The sequence below is a fragment of the Carya illinoinensis genome, chromosome 6, assembly GCF_018687715.1.
Source record: "Carya illinoinensis cultivar Pawnee chromosome 6, C.illinoinensisPawnee_v1, whole genome shotgun sequence".
Taxonomy (NCBI): domain Eukaryota; kingdom Viridiplantae; phylum Streptophyta; class Magnoliopsida; order Fagales; family Juglandaceae; genus Carya; species Carya illinoinensis.
The window spans coordinates 34,980,886-34,997,846 of record NC_056757.1 but is presented as its reverse complement, the minus strand read 5'-3'; the positions used below and the strand labels follow the sequence as shown (position 1 = coordinate 34,997,846).

General features: G+C 35.9%; 2 protein-coding genes across 2 annotated transcripts; both read right to left on the bottom strand.

The window, feature by feature from the left end:
- Window positions 1–693: 693 nt before the first annotated feature.
- On the bottom strand, window positions 694–5,464 carry LOC122314164. The gene is made up of 2 exons (XM_043129578.1): window positions 4,459–5,464; window positions 694–1,269 (listed from the first exon to the last, which is right to left on the bottom strand). Exons 1-2 carry the CDS (start codon window positions 5,264–5,266, stop codon window positions 926–928), a joined length of 1,152 nt encoding a protein of 383 aa, XP_042985512.1. The 5' UTR covers window positions 5,267–5,464; the 3' UTR covers window positions 694–925.
- Window positions 5,465–6,015: 551 nt separating this feature from the next.
- On the bottom strand, window positions 6,016–10,579 carry LOC122314165 (probable protein phosphatase 2C 9). Its single transcript, XM_043129579.1, has 6 exons — window positions 10,275–10,579; window positions 9,997–10,150; window positions 8,782–9,018; window positions 8,093–8,369; window positions 6,665–6,819; window positions 6,016–6,589 (listed from the first exon to the last, which is right to left on the bottom strand). The coding sequence occupies exons 2-6, from the start codon at window positions 10,030–10,032 to the stop codon at window positions 6,449–6,451; spliced, it is 846 nt and encodes a 281-aa protein (XP_042985513.1). The 5' UTR covers window positions 10,033–10,150; window positions 10,275–10,579; the 3' UTR covers window positions 6,016–6,448.
- Between the last annotated feature and the right edge of the window lie 6,382 nt (window positions 10,580–16,961).

Below are 16,961 nucleotides of genomic sequence, written 5' to 3'. Positions count from 1 at the left end.
TATATATATATATGTGCGTGCGTGTCCAGTAGACGGCCATGCACTTGGGTATAAGGCTCATTAATTTGCTTTTGAATGGTCCCAGCTTGAAACTCAGGCGCTGATAAGATAAGGATGGCCTGCTTGCAATATATAGTTTTTACCCTTGAGCACTTTTTCTCATGTTATAGCCTTGAAATTAAGGAAGATTTTGTCCAGCTGCTATATATCTATGCTTCCCATTTTCATGACCGTTCTTCTCTCACACTCTGATCTGATCTCACCTTTAATTTGTGCATGAATTCATGTGCAAGGCCATTTCTGATTTCTCCGTTTTAGATGATCAAATCAGCCAAGCCACGGCCGGCTGGATTCACGACGAAATTAACATAAAGATCATAAAACTCTGAAGTCTGATCTCACCTTTAACGTTGATACACAGCAACTTGTAATTAACATAATATTGTGAGACGCCGCATTTTTTGCAACACCCCAATATTGAAGAGTAATGAATGGAATCTATTAATTGGCTTTGAAAATGGGTAAAGAAACACCATTTTTCCACGAATACAAATGTATTATATTTTTTTAATTTGGAATTATTGGGTCTAGTGGGAACTGTACTCAAAATCATCATCAGATTTTGATTTTCATTCTGTAACTATTCCTGATCATCAAAGGCTAGCTTTCTACGTATTAACATATATATTGCAGACTGTTCACTGTAGGACATTAAATATATATATATATATATATATATGTATATATAAATACATATTCCTGATCATCTGGTAGATCGAAGATATAAACAGCCTAGTAATAACATAGTCCTGCTCAATTTAATTACCAGAAATTAAAATAAAAAATAAAAAATAAAAATAAAAAATACTAGGCAAATTAACAATATAATGTGTATGGGGCGTTTTACTTTATGGCGCCGTTACTTTCATTGGAGGACAAGGAGCTTTCGAGAAGCATTGCACCAACGAGTATAGGAGGCATGGAGGTTTGGCCAGTCCGAGGAGGGGCAATGCGTGAAGTGGTGGAGCCACAAAGAGAAAACCTGCTCCTGCTCCTGCTGCTCCAAAAGCTCTATGGTCTCCTCCAATACAATCTCCAGTTCTGCTCTTTCGCGGATGCTCAGAACAGGGACATCCGTGCCATTGCTTGCTCTACATAGCAGTGGTAGCCACGACATCAGCATCATCATCTTTGTCTGCCTTTGCTGCTCTTTCTTGACTTCTTCAGTCTCGTCCACTCCCAGATCTTTGACTTGCTGGAACAAGAATGCTGCAGCCAAGTAAATATCTTGGTTATTTGATAGAAAGATATAAGGAAGGATGCTGAAGAGATCAGACGTAACACTAATATTATTGGATCACGAGAAGTCGTTCTATCCCAAAACATTAAAACTAATTATAATACAAAAGAGATAAAAACAAGTTTAATTGATATCTATCACCTCAAAATAAGTAGTTCTCGTTTGTCAAAATTATATGGCCAAACTATTTATCATCATAAACGACGACTTTGTCAAGAAAATGGAATAAATCTTTTAGAAGAACCAGCATCGATCTGTTTTCAGCTTTTGAGTTGGTTGACAATGATAATATTCGACTCAAACCAGCTGGAATGCATCTACTGACTCGGCAAGAAAGATTGAGACCGAATTAAGGGAGTAAAAGAGAAATGTTTTAGCCACAAAAAATCTTATAAAAGTAAGGATCCGGCTAGCACAAAATTTTTTGTTTTTTGTTTTTTTTTTTTTCTGCATTTTCTCTTAAAAGATTTCTTAACATATTTGATCATTAAGGAAAAAAAAATACATAACTTCACTAATTGTCACTTTCTTAATTATTAAGCAAAAAAAATAAAATAAAATGCATGAGTTGTAAGATTGAGGGGGTATAGCCATGGGTTCATTTAGCATTTTACTAAAAGTAAATTCACAAACTGATATAATTTTATGTGATATGTTATATTGTAAAGTTACTATTATTATAAAATAGATATAATGTATAATATAAGAACATGCCAATTTGTAGTTTTACTTATGTCGATTTTTTTATTTTTTTATTTTTTTTTATTTTATAGATGTAGCACTTCTCATATATCAATATACAAAATTACAAACATGCCAGTTTTTTTAATATTTTTTTTAACGATCCGCATTAAATTGACTTGCATGCAACGTTTTCTAGCAGAATTTTCAAATTTCTAATAATAATCTGCCGAGAAAGTCCAGTAAAGATGGCTGTCAACTAGCTACTCTATTCAAAGTAGTTGAAGTACTCACAGTCCCAACTAATTATTAGAAGGATAATGCTTAGTTGCCCGATGATGGTGCATTGTTTTCCAAGCTTTATGACAACACTAGGGTCCTGATCATAAAAGTACTGTTGAATAGTCTAGTGAGGGCTATAAGATAGAGTAATGCTATTCATCATCCCAACTCTCATTATCATCTCATCATCCCATAATGTTGCATTAGATGATTGGAGGCTATTTATTATATTTCACTTGTGAACCTATCATCTAATGTCACATCATGAAATGATAAGAAAATGGATAATAAATAGATTTTTTCAAAGGCTCAGGCGGTTTCGCAAATCAACATTGTGATTGGCATTCTTCCTTCATAAATAAGCTGGTTTTTGTGGCTATACAAATGTAAAGCTAGAATGGAGTGGGTTGGTCAAACTAGAGAACAAGTGTGCTACAAGATCAAGAATTTCTTAGATCAACTCATGAACACTAAAATGAATAAACCATTCACCAAACACTCTGATGGGGTGACCTTACAACAACTTGGGTTAAAGAATATGCACGTCCAGACAAAGACAATGCAGATCTTGAAGTGGATGCGCCCGGCTTAGGGATGTGTGAAACTTAATGTGGATGGCAGCATCCTTGGTAATCCTGGTCGAAGTGGAGGTGGAGGGATTCTTTGGGATGAGAATGGTCATATGATTTTCTCCTTTGTCCGGTTTTATGGCATTAGTTCTAACAATCTTGCTGAGATAAGAGCCCTAGCTGATGGTCTTAGTTTATGTGTGAAAATGAATATTAAGCAAATTGAGGTGGAAATGGATTATAAGCTAGTGGTTAACTGGTGGGAGAAAGGTGGGCAAGTTCCTTGGCGGAGTCAAAGATATTGGACAGATGCTATAGAGATGGCTCATTCCATGGTGATACGTCTTTACCATTCGTTTCAGGAAACGAACCATGTAACAGACAGATTAGCTAAATTGGGCACTAGAGATACATATCTATTATTCAATGCGAGAGACAATCTTCCAAAAGCCATTAGGGGAGCTATTCGGATGGACTAAGCAAGTTTACAAGTCATATGACATCGATAACAATTATGTTACCATTTTGTCTTCTTTTGATTGCTAGTTTATCTATTAAGCATGCTCTTTTCTGGTTCGGTGTATTATGGCTAGTGTTTTTCTTTTAATTGTGTGTTTTAATACATTTCATTTTGATACCTAGTTCTTGGATTTTAGACTTATATGTAACCCCATGTATCCAACTGTAATCATAATTTTCCTCCACTATAAGTGAGGCCATTCAATACAATTGAGGTTCTGTTCTCTTTCTAAAAAAACATTTTTCTAAGAAATGCTTTGATATCAGTTTTATTTTTTTTTTTCTGCTAAACTAATTAAGTTCTACTAATTATCCATATACCATGTAATTGCTAAAAGCAAAATATATATAAAATAAAAATAAGTGTTTAATGTAAGGATGATGAAGTAGAATTTTTTAAGACAAATTCCAACATATGGTGGCATCTAATTAGGAATTAGATGACGACAATTACCAATCAAACATCAAGCGTTTGCGTGACACAAAAACCAAAAAAACAGTGCAACAATGAGACATTGAACCAAATATTCCATCCCAGAAGTATATTCTCTACATATGAGCCAACATAATAGTTTTTTTTTTTTTTTTTTTATAGGTAATAATAGTATTACTTCACCAATACAATTTAGGTGGAAAATAACAACCTTTTCTTTCAAGAAATGGGACTGTTCAATTTAGATATTTTTTTTTATTATTGAAAATGATACACATGCCACCCTTCTTTACAATCTTTTTTTTTTTTTAACCATGTTCTGAATGATGGACATTTTTATAATAAAAAAACTAATAAAAATAAAATCATTTTATACAAATATTCTCATTTTAAAACATAATTATATAAAAGTTATAAAAAAAAAATTTTACCAATATCATTATTTTTTTTATTGCCCATAATTCTTATTAAAATTGACATATTATAAATAATAGCAGCTTATGAACATTATATATAGCATATACTTGCTTCATATAATTAATTATGTCATTTCCTACGGTTCAAATTGCACCGAACGGTCAATACCAATTGGCCCATTGGCCCACAGATTGCATTGGAAGTCTCACTTTGCATTTACTACGACAAATTGTAGGAATCGTATGAGAGAAGGGTACCTGATATCTTGACGAGGGAACCCTGCAGCCGCGGCTCAGCCCATAGAGCCAGCCAAGCCAAATTGGGCGCACTTGCCCATCTCCGAACAGCTTCTTCCGCGCACCCACAAGCTGCCAACTTCTGAGCCAACCATAGCAGCTCAGCCGCCAGCTTCTCGGCCGAAGTATCCGACCCGCCCATCTCCTCCGTCGACCTTCCAGCTCGGCTTCTCACCACATTCCCAAGAACACGAACCGCCCTTAAAACGCGGCTCACCCTGTGCTCAACCCGTCCCGACATCGAACCGCCATCGCTACCGGCCCGCTCCTGCCCTTCGTCCACCAAGGCGGCTTCGAGCTGTCCAAGAGTCCTAGCAAAAGCAGAAGAAATAGCCTTACGGTTGACCTCCCGCAAAGCCTCGACACCGTCCCCGTTGTTCTCGTCAATGAGCCTCTCCGCTAAAGACCGAACAACTTCATACTTCCTAGAGCTGACCGGGATTTCATTAACGAGGGACAAAAGCTGCGAAAGTGCTCGAGCGATACCGGAATCTCCGGCACCAGAAGCGGGCACGTAGTTATCGGTTTTTTTCGTGGGTTTATGAAAAGGGTCTTCGAGATTAAAAGGATTGAGAGAAGGAAATAAAGATGGAAGCATACGTAAAAGGAAAAGAAAGGAAGAGAATAGAGTATAGCGAATAACTTGGAGAGGTTTATATTTCTGGGATAAGCTTAGAAGGGACTTGTCAGCGTGGATAAATATGGAGGTTAATAGGTTTCGGAGGAGCAGGGGAGATATGGTGGTGGGAGAACCTTCCATCATGCCCATGCGATCTTCTTATCTAATCTTTTTCTCTGTATGCAGACCGTAATTAAACTCGAGGAGGAACGGTCGGGAGGGGAGAGATTATGGTGTTAGTCTGAAGGCAAAGGAACGTCTTTCTAGACCGTAGAAACTGGAAGAGAAGAGAGAGACGCGTGGTGACTCCGAGAATGTGAAGTCTTTTGAGTTTTGTGGGCGGTCGGGGCTGGCCGAACGACAAATATTTAAATCTAAACGCAATTATTTTACGACTTCGACGACAAGTCTTTCTTCCCTAGTATTCATTCACGTTTTTATAATATATTTTATAATTATATTTTAAAATTTAAAAAAAAAAAAACAGTTTTATTTTGTGTTTATCCTTTTCCAAATAACTAGTGGATGCAAAGTGTAATTTCATTTTTTTCCTCTCATTTTTAAATTTTTTTCTCTTTATTTTTAGTCCAATAGTTTTAATAATTAAAAAATTAGTCTAACTCCTTTCACCAAAATTGGAGAGGAGTGCCTCTGTGGCTTGATTGGCATAACCCCACCTTTAAAATGAAGATATGGAATTCGACAAAATTGGAGAGGAGACTTGGAAATGATATACCTCTTTTTTCACATAATAGAGTTTGCACATGGCATATTTGAGGAAAAAGAAGATCCATATGTGGATAATTGGAGTTTCTTTTGAGCTTCAGTACAATCGGTATCCTCTTAAGGCTATCCTTACCCTTAATGATATCAACAATAAGTTTAATATGAATACTAAGTACTCGCTAATAACGGTATATATAACTAATGAGCAAATCCTAGGGGGAGTTGCATTCTTGTATCCACTGTAACAATTGAATACAACCCATGTACTTTGTTCTGTATATATTATGGCAGTCTCCACACTCTGCTTTGAAGTCACAAAGCAACTTACATAGAAAAATAAACGGTATTAAATATTAATCTACACATGAAGAAATGAAGCAATATCAAAGCACACCACCTAAATGCAAGAAATTTACAGAGGGTAGGGGGATGGAGGGATGGGGAAGGGGGAGGGGATAAATAACCTATTTTTTGAAAAGTGAATTTCGAAAATATGCAGGGTTTGTTGAGATTTCTGAATTGGTGTCAGCCTATGGAACTGCATCCATGCTTGGAAACCTTTGACATACAAATTCTGAAACCGGGCACTAATTTTTTGATTATGCATTACCCTTTGAAACGGACTACAATGCAGGAGATGTCATCCTTACTGTCTCTTTTCAATGCCTCAGCAGCTAGGTGCTTGGCTGCCTTCTGTGGATTCTTGATCTTCTTTGCAATATCAACTGCCTCTTGATTAGCCATGACCTAGATTGATTGAAAACAGTCAATAAAGATCAATGCAGTATAGTAGAGAGAGAGGGAGAGAGAGAGGTGGATCACCTTCCATAAACCGTCACTCGCAAGTATGAGAAGATCAGTATCTGAGTCAATATTAGCATTTTGTATATCTGGATCAGATCGCAAATGTGATTTGAGGTTCTTGTCCCCAAAAGCTCGAGAAACTGCTAGCTGGCCGTTTACTCTTGCAACATCCCCTAATAAGCGAGCAACATGCATTTAGTTATTATGACAAAAACCTAGGATCATTGTAATATGTATGACACAGAAATCGTTTCACATTCAGATTGAATTCACGGGCAACAAATAGATTTGTACACAAGGAAACTGCATAAAAGTAAGAGAACAGTTAACCCCTAAGGTTTGGCTCAAGTGATAACGGCATTGGGCTTGGCGGTATGCTCCCCAAGGTATAAGGTTCAAATCCCTTTGGGTGCAAACAATCTCTAGGGTTCATCGGATTGGGGAATTTTCTCTTTGAATTACCCGAGGTGCATTTGTGGGAAACTCTTTACCGAGGGTCTGTGCACCCCCGGGATTAATCAGTACATTGTTTCTTGGACACCCGGTGCCAATTAAAAAATAAAATAAAATTAAGAGAACAGTTGAAAGAGAAATTGACAAAAGGAGAAGAGCAACAGTCTCACAGGGGAAGAAAACGCTCCAGGCCTGCTAATATACCGTAACCTTTCAATACAAAAAATAAGATGAGGAAGAGACTTGATGTAGTCAAAACAAGCACCAATATCGGGGGTTTAACATGTGCAGCCTTTGGTACATCATATAATTAGGGTCTTCCTATTCTAGACTCTCACGTGAGAAATTACTTGCCTATACAGTAATTTAACCAATCTTCCTCACTTGAGCTACAAACTATTCCAAAGGCACAGGTCCTCTATGCTTCCTCAAGCAACTATTTTAACCTCTCTCTATCTGATTATTGGTTGAGTTAGACCCCATTGGTTAGAAAGTGTGGTTTGGCACATGGACTATATGATTTGTGAAACCTGCACCGTAACATATCTGATATATAGCCAATCTGGCAAGTGATACCCCTTCAAACAGTTCAACCTAACAAAAGTGACCAATTTTATTTTTGCCCAAGATAGTTTTTTTCATCCAATATCAGAAAGAATAACTTTGGTATACATGATGTTATATGAAATACCCCACCCCCTCCACAAATCACAATCAAGAATATGATGATAACAGGTAGCAGACAGAACCAGACATTGTTCCTGTATGAACTAGGTTTCCTTCGATAATGTTGAAGCAAAGCAAGTAATGAGTCAGAAATAAACCATCACACCCCAAATACCACAAAAATGAAGGCCATAACTCGATTCCAACCAAGCAATGAAGTAACAAATGATCGTCAGTCCCACCATTCCTCTTACACATACAAGTGACCACACACCCATAACCCCCTCTACCAAAACATACTCACATCATAAAGATGTGTAAAAAAACCTGGCATATTTGAGACAAAGCCGCCTTTGTTCTCAATGCTGCCTCGCTCAGTGTTGGGCTCATGATCGGTGGTCATCTGTATTGCCTGCCCCCTCCTTGAAAGAACCGCTCGTGAATCTCCAACATTTGCTACACATAACTTCTGACCATTTATTAGAATTGCGGTGACTGCAGTGGATCCACCTCGCCCCAAGTCAGGATTGTGAGAGAGAATTGCTTGGTCTGTTCTCTCATAGGCTTTAGTAACAGACCTGTTGATATCAGTCCAAAACTCCTCCTGGAATTGATTATAAAACATAATGTAAGTACCCTTCTCATATCAGTGTGTGTAAAAGGACACAGGGCTCTCACTAGAAATTTTAATCCTTCTTATGTTGAAAGATTGGGATGATTCTGATTTTTTTAGAGCCATTTTTAATATTAATCTCCTTTTTCTCCTGACAAAGACATGTAAAATGGAATCTATGTGGAGAAATCATAATTACTGCGGTTGTTATGACCAGAATAAAATAATTGTTTTCATAAGTGATAAGTTACATGTGTGATTTTGAACACATGAACTCATCCTTTGTCCTGTTCTTACAGGAGGAGTAATTGCCTTTAAGGCAACATTCAGAGGATAATTTTCTCTTGAGCCCCTTAAGATAAGGATCCAAACATTAAGGCTTCATTTTAGATCCAATACTCACATCCTTTAAGATATTGGAAAACAGATGCTTTTGTAGATATGCAGGTACGCTATCTCCCAAATGGCCATCATATATAGCAAAAAGTCCAAGTTCGTGTCCTTGTAAGTGAACAAACTTTGCAACATGGTAATCCTCCATGGGATGATTTGCTTTCCCCTTGACTAGGCTAAAGCCATACTTGACGGGGCTCTGATGGCTCTTACCCTTGCCAGAGCCACATGAAGAACGTCCACCAACCTAAAGACAAGAAAAATTTCAACAATAAATAACTCATGCGTAATTCTTATAGGAAAAGAAACAAAATGAATTTCAAAAACTGAAAATGCATATCTAAGAATGAGTAAAAATCTTATTTAGTGAATTGAACTCTGAAACTTAACCCAATACAATAAATCCATCTAAAAAATTTCATGTTCAGCAGGAATTTGCACTTTTTCGGCATGATAAAACTTGTAAATCCATGGGTGTCAACCAGATTAACCCATTCTCAGAATCAGCATCTGTATTCTAAAAAATCTACCAATCAAATACACACAAAAAGATTATCTATGAACCAAGATTCAAATGAAGATAGGAAGCCACAAAACACAAACATGGCATGAGTAATTCGTTGAAAATAAAAACTTGCTTGGTATAAACTCAAAAAACAGCTTCTTTATTTAGTATCTGAAAATGTGAAAGATGATATAGTATGCTTTTGAAATATGATTCTCACACCGTTTTCAAAGACTCCTAGATACAGCCTTTTACCACAAATGTTGAAAGGTTTTTCAATATTTGCTTATTCATTCATTAAAAGTACAAGTAACAACAAACAAAAAATCTCAAAATTCGTTTCCTTAGTTTACTATAGCATCTCTTTAAGCAACTTTCTTCTCTTTCCCTTATTTTTCTAATACTATCAACGGCGTGTGCGGGGGATTGAGATTTTGTTTTAAAACACTTTTCATTCTTATTTATGAAAATTCGTGCACGCTACTGTAACCCTCACTAAACTTGAGAGTGTAAATTCGCCTTGCCCAGCTATTAACAAACGGTACATTTCCGTTAAACTTATGTAGAATAGCCAAATCTATTACTAGATCGTTATATAACAAGATAGATCAAATGCCTTTTCCGAGTCTAAATCCCAAAACAGCAAGAACATCTACAAATACAAGAATATTGACATATAATGCACGGCACAGCAAATTGAAAAGATGCAGATATCCATACCTGAGACACAGAACCGAAGCAACACAAACTATCCATATAATTCAGCGCCACCTCAGCTCCTTCTTCTTCCAACCAACATATATCTCTCCTGCCAATTCCCGACACCAAAACCCCACCTCAGAAAAAACCACAACTTTCCCGGGAAAATCGCAACCTGCAACATCAAAACAAGAATTATGATCATCCAAACAACCCCACAATCCAAAACTCCTCATGACTGTCCGAGAACCAAAAAAACAAACAAAATCAGCAATTGGGTAACTTAGAATTTCCCTTACCGATCCAAGAACCCCCCCAAATTTCCAGCAAAACGAGAGAAAACAAACTGCACAGTATTTGAAATCTCAATTTCCGAGTCCTTTTGGAGAAATATAACAACACGAAACCACCGTGAGCAAGAAAATTGATATAGAATGATATATCATGTAGGGGTTGTATAATGAGAAAATAATCGTTGAAGTAGAAATCGTATAGAGGGACGGGGCAAAAAGGTAGAGCTTGCCCTTATTGACTTTCTGCAGTTCTGTTTGTATTTGTTGGATTTATTGCTGACACTGTTGTCTGTTTTGATTATTACAGCTGTTGTTTAGGTTTCTTGGGCTTACATTAACATCGGTTCTTTGTAAATAGGTATTGAATGTAATGGTTTTTCTTTTTTTTTTTTGGCTCTTCGGTCTGGTCACCGTGTGTGTGGGGGAGTGGGGGCCTCTCTCCTCTAGAAGTCAGCCAATTCTTGTCCAACCTCAGAGACCGAAAGAAAAAAAAAAAATACTCGGAGACGAAACGAAATGAAACATATATTTCTCTATTATTTCTCTATTCTCATGGCTTAGGTCCTCCCATACATCGAACATCTTTAAGGAAAACTTTTAACATTCTTTGCTTTATCATGCTAACAAAAAAGAAAATACATCCCAATGAAAATATTTCAAGATGCTACTACTTGTTTACCAACTAAACTGTTATTTTAAAGTCTTTATCTTACATACGGTTTATGTAGTATAATTTGATTTCAAATTTTGAAATCAAGTCTCAACTGTAGAAGAGCAAGTCAAATAAATCTCCAAAAATCTCTATGCAACAACCGAAGACTCACAACTCTCTACTTCAACTAGAGATTCTAAGATTTCAGAAATTAAATGAAGAAGTGCAATTATTAATTATTTAAATTTGAATCAACAAGGTTGTATCTATTTAAATTTTGAATTCATGAGATGTATATGTAGATATGTAGGACAGCAGTTAGATTTGTTTTCTATTAAAACTCTATGTACATGCACAAGTGAATACAAGTGAACATAAAAAGCATTTTTGGATTCATTTATGCAAACTGATATTCTCTACATGGTATCACAAAGTCTCTAAAAGACATATGTCTCATCCATTCTGATCCTAAATGGCTTCCTCCAACTCCAATCCTCCCGCTACTATTATCTCAGCCCTATCTAATCTTTCACTCACTATTAGTGTGAAATTGAATTATGCAAACTACCCTATATGGAAAGCTCAAGATTTACCATACTTCAGAGGTCAAGATCTCTTCGGCTATCTTGATGGCTCAATTCTCACTCCACCCAAAGACATTGATGACCTTTCAAATCCCCAATATCGTCAATGGCTTCGCCAAGATTCCTTAATCCTAGCCACAATTAACTATTCATTTACTGAAGATGTCCTCACTCAAGTCATGTCCTACACAACATCTCGTGACGTATGGCTTGCACTTGAGTGCAATTTCTCCTCCATTTCTCGTGCTAAAGCAATCCAAATTTAAACTCAATTGGCAAATGCTAAAAAAGGTGCCATGACAGCAAATGAGTATTTCCTCTCCATCAAACGAATGGCCGATGAGCTTGCACTTGCTAGACAACCTCTCAAAAATGATGATATAATTACCTATGTGCTTGCCGAACTTGGTCAGAAATACAATTCCTTGGCCTCCACCATTACCTCAAGGGTTGATCTTGTCCCCTTGGAGGAACTCTACTCCCTCATTCTCATCTGTGAATAACGGATAAATCACAATAATCAGCCTCTTCAACTTGCTGCTTTTGCGAATATGGCCACCGAACAACCTCAACAACAAACCAGACAATCTAGTAACTTCTAATCATCAAATCGAAATCGAGGTGGCTATCGTGGTAGAGGTCGTGAAGGACGTTCTCAATCTCATGATTCAAGTCAAAACTCTATTGTCTGTCAGGTATGCTTCAAACCAGGTCATAGTGCCCGAAAATGTTATCACCGCTTTGATTTATCTTCTTAGGACTAACAAAATTCAAACAATCAACCACAAACAATGCTAGAAGCTAGCTATCAGCATCCTGACAAAGAGTGGCATCCTGACACGAGCCACCCATCATTTGACAAATGACACGAACAACATTCATGTTCAAAATGAAGGCTACGATGGTCAAGATCATATCCAAGTGGCTAATGGTGCAGGTCTGAAAAATGTGCAAAGTGGCACTTCTACAATCTCATATCTATCTAAATCCTTTGTTCTTAATCAAATTCTACATGTTCCAGATATTCAAGAAAATCTTTTATCTGTTCAATGTTTTTGTTTAGACAATAATGTTTTTTTTGAGTTTCATGCCTCTTTCTTCATTGTGAATGACTACTCGGGGACTATCATGCATCGCGACTCGCTTAGTTATGGTCTATATAGCTTTTCAGCTTCATTAGGTCGTCTACAGCCACAAGTCTTCTCTAGTATTAATGTGTATTCCCAAATATCGCATCGTTGTCTCGAACATGCTTTTCCAGTTATCATTAAGGTTGTTTCTCTACCTATTCAACATAAAAATTGCTCCATTTGTTCTGATTTTCAGTTGGCCAAGAGCCATGCTATACCCTTTACAAAGGTGCATGTTAATGTATCGAAACCTTTGGATTTAATTTATTCGGATGTTTGGGAGCCAGCCTCTGCTTTATCCACTTCTAGTGCACGATATTATATTAGTTTTCTCGATGATGCTCCAAAATTCTTATGGCTATTTCCCTTAAAATTAAAATCAAATGCATATAACACATTTTTATGTTTTCAAGCTGTTGTAGAACGTCAATTTGACAGAAAAATAAAATCCCTCCAATCTGATTAGGGAGGCGAATTTCGTAGCTTAAAAACATATCTACAAAATGAGGAAATTAATCATGGAATAACATGTCCATATAGGCACCAACAAGCAGGTGCTGTAGAGAGACGTCACAGGCAAATTGTTGAAGTTGGACTAACTTTGCTTGCTCACTCCAACTTGTCTAAAATATTTTGGGAAGATTCATTCTTAGCCACGGTGTTTATTATCAATAGACTACCAACTCCAATCTTAAACCAAAAATCACCATATGAAATAGTTCATCATCAAAAACTAGATTATAATTCTTTACATGCCTTTAGATGTGCTTGTTGGCCCTATTTACGTCCATACAATTAACATAAACTTGATTTTAGATCCAAAAACTATATTTTTATTGGGTATAATATTGGTCATCGAGGTTACAAGTGTCTAGATGTCTCTACCGGGACAATCTTTGTGTCTCGGCACATTGTTTTCGATGAAACACTTTATCCATACATAGAAAATAGGTCTGCTGACCCTTCACCAAAAAATAGTCTCGTTGCTCTACCATCTAATTTAAATTTATGTCTTGCTAGTTCTTCATTTTCTACAAGTGAAACTCTTAACTCCATTGGACCAGATAATTTGGATATGGTCATGACATCTGAGCTTCAAAATGATCATGATATTGTTTTGGGTTCTCCTACAAGGGATATCACTCGGCCTCAGCATGAAGATAGTTCACCGCAACCTCCTTTAAATTCCCCACCTGCACCACAAAATAGACACCCCATGACCACAAGAAGCAAAAATAACATACGCAAGCCTAAATTACATTCTGATTCACATATCAGATATCTCATTCCCAAAGTTCTTATGGCCACAATCCAAACACAATAAATGGAGCCAACTTGCTATTCAGAAGCTGTTAAAAGCCAAAATTGGAGACATGTTATGAACAAAGAATTTGTTACCCTGTTGAAAAATGGCATTTGGAATTTAGTTTCAAAACCAACTAATGTTAATTTAGTTTGTTGCAAGTGGGTGTATCGGATCAAGAGGAAAGCTAATGGTGATATTGAAAGATTTAAAATGAAACTTGTCACCAAAGGATTCCATCAACAGGAAGGAGTTGATTTTAACAAAACATTTAATCCTGTGGTGAAACCAACAACAATCCAATTAGTTTTATCCTTGGTTATTTCTCGTGGTTGGCATCTTCGACAAATTGACATCCAAAATGCTTTTCTGCATAGACACTTGCACAAGGTCATTTACATGGCCCAACCTCCAGGTTTTGTTCATTCATAATTTCCGCATCATGTTTGCAAACTTCAAAAGTCTCTCTATGGCCTTCGCCAAGCACCAAGAGCATGGTTTTCATGCTTAACTGATAAGCTCCAAGCCATCAAATTTATAGGAAGTCAAGCCGATCATTCACTCTATGTTTATCACCAAGCCTCGACTCTTATTTATTTTTTAATTTATGTCAATGACATAATTATAACCGGAGGTGATATAAATTCTATAAACATAGTTATCAGCTTGTTGCAGTATGATTTTGCAATCAAAGACAGAACTCAATTTCTTTCTAGGCATTGAAGCAATCCAAAGTGATCATGGTCTCTACTTGACACAACGATGCTATATTTTGGACCTTCTAGCATGTAGCAAAATGGACATAGCAAAGTCGTGTGTTACTCCAATGTCCACCTTGCAGCCAATGACAAAATATGATGGTGTTACATTCCATGATCCACACTAGTACCAAATTGTAGTTGGACGGTTACAATACCTTTCATTCACTCAACTAGAACTTGCATTTACAATTCATAAGGTTAGCAAATATATGCATAATCCTATAGAAGTGCATTGGGCAGTAGTTAAACGCATATTGCGTTATGTAAAACACACTATTTCACATTCATTACTTATTCAACCAACGGCCAGTGTTACTTTACAAATATTTAGTAATGCATATTGGGCATCCGATCGAGAAGACAAACAATCCATGGGAGCTTACTGTGTATACTTGGGCCTCGGGGTGTAACAGGTCTGATTTGATCCGATTTTGGATAAAATTTAGGGCTGAACCGGTATGCACCTGTTTTGTATTTTTTAAAACCGATTACCCTCCTAAACCTGTACTCCGCTTTTACCAGTTTTCGGTCCGATTTTACCGGTTTTAATATACTATATTATATATTATATATAATATATAATATAGTATATTATAGTATATTATAATATATAATATTATAATGATAGTATATTGTAGTATATTATAATATATAATATAATGATATATTATATTGTATTATAATATATAGTGATATAGTATTAGTATAACTATTAATATGCACTATATAATATTAGTATAACTATTAATACAATAAACAAAATGATATAAGATTTTAAATTTTAATATTATATTAATTATTAATTTATCATATAATACAAAACTATTTTATATATAGTTATATATTACATACAAAAATTATATACAATATACAAAATTAAAATATATATAAACATGTCCAGTCCGGTTTTAGAAAAAGAAAAATCAAAACTGGACCGATTTGAACCTGTTTTAAGAAAAATAAAATTGATACCAGACCGATCCCATCGGTTTGGTCCAGTTCGGTTTACTGGTTTATCAATTTTTTTTTACACCCCTAATTGGGCCATAATTTAATTTCTTAGAGTTGCAAGCAACAACAAACCGTAGCTCGTAGCAGTACAGAAGCCAAATACAAAGCACTTGCAAATGCTGCAGCAGAAATACAATGGATAAAATCATTGCTTAATTATCTTTATTTTCCAGTTGTTCATTCTCCAATCCTGTGGTGCGACAACATATGGGCCACTTACTTGACCAGCAATCCATTATTTCATGCTCATGCAAAGCACATTGAAATCGATTTTCATTATATTCGAGATCAGGTTATGCGTGGACAACTTCATGTTTGTTTTATATCGGCTAAAGATCAGTATGCAGATGCTCTCACAAAGACACTTCCTGTTCTCAGATTTCAAACTTTACAGGACAATCTCAAGGTTCGATCGCTACCCTTTCGATTGCAGGGGCGTGTAGAAAAACAAGTCAAAGAAATCTCTAAATATTTCTATGCAACAACCAAAGACTCCCAACTCTTTATTTCAACCAGAGACTCCAAGATTTTAGGAATCCAATGAAGTAGTGCTGCTCTTAATTATTCAAATTTGAATCAACAAAATTATATCTATTTAAATTTTGAATTCATGAGATGTATACGCAAATATGTAGGACAGTAGTTAAATTTGTTTTCTATTAAAACTCTTTGTACAAGCACAAGTGAACATAAAAAGCATTTTCGGATTCCCTTATGCAAACTGATATTCTCTACTTTAACATTTAGGTGTTGGTAAAATGATAGTCCCATCGAGAAAGACTACCAACAATGCCTACCGATTTTTTTTTTTTTTTTACTTAATAGTTAAAGTATTTTTTAATAAATTTGTATTTTTTTGAAATGCTTAAAGGAGATTAAAAATATTTTAAAAAAATACAATTTGCTATTGATACAATACATGAATTATCTTTCTTGATAACACTAGCATTATCCTTAGGTGTATGATAATATGCAGGCATATTGTAATATATCTATATATATATAATTAAATAATCGCTGGCTGTCTAAGTCGGTAAGCCTTTTCATTGAAATATACAAAATTCGATGATGCCTGGATTGCCTGGACGAGTGAAACGAAGGAATATTGTTTTTTAACTACAAAAGATGACTGCTTAAATACTAGTACTTTAATCCCTAGATTTTACATGATTTTCAAAAAACCCATTTAATTTTCTAATCTTATCATTTTACTACATAAGTTTGAACAAATTATCATTTAACTCCTCGCATC

Coding starts and splice junctions, on each gene's coding strand:
- LOC122314164 (XM_043129578.1), bottom strand. CDS start 5,266: ATGGGCATGATGGAAGGTTCTCCCACCACCATATCTCCCCTGCTCCTC. Junction 1,270..4,458: donor TTCCCTCGTCAAGATATCAG/GTACCCTTCTCT, acceptor ACTTGGCTGCAG/CATTCTTGTTCCAGCAAGTC.
- LOC122314165 (XM_043129579.1), bottom strand. CDS start 10,032: ATGGATAGTTTGTGTTGCTTCGGTTCTGTGTCTCAG. Junction 8,370..8,781: donor TTTCCAATATCTTAAAGGAT/GTGAGTATTGGA, acceptor AATCAATTCCAG/GAGGAGTTTTGGACTGATAT. Junction 6,820..8,092: donor CTTTGTCTCAAATATGCCAG/GTTTTTTTACAC, acceptor CTCGCTTATTAG/GGGATGTTGCAAGAGTAAAC.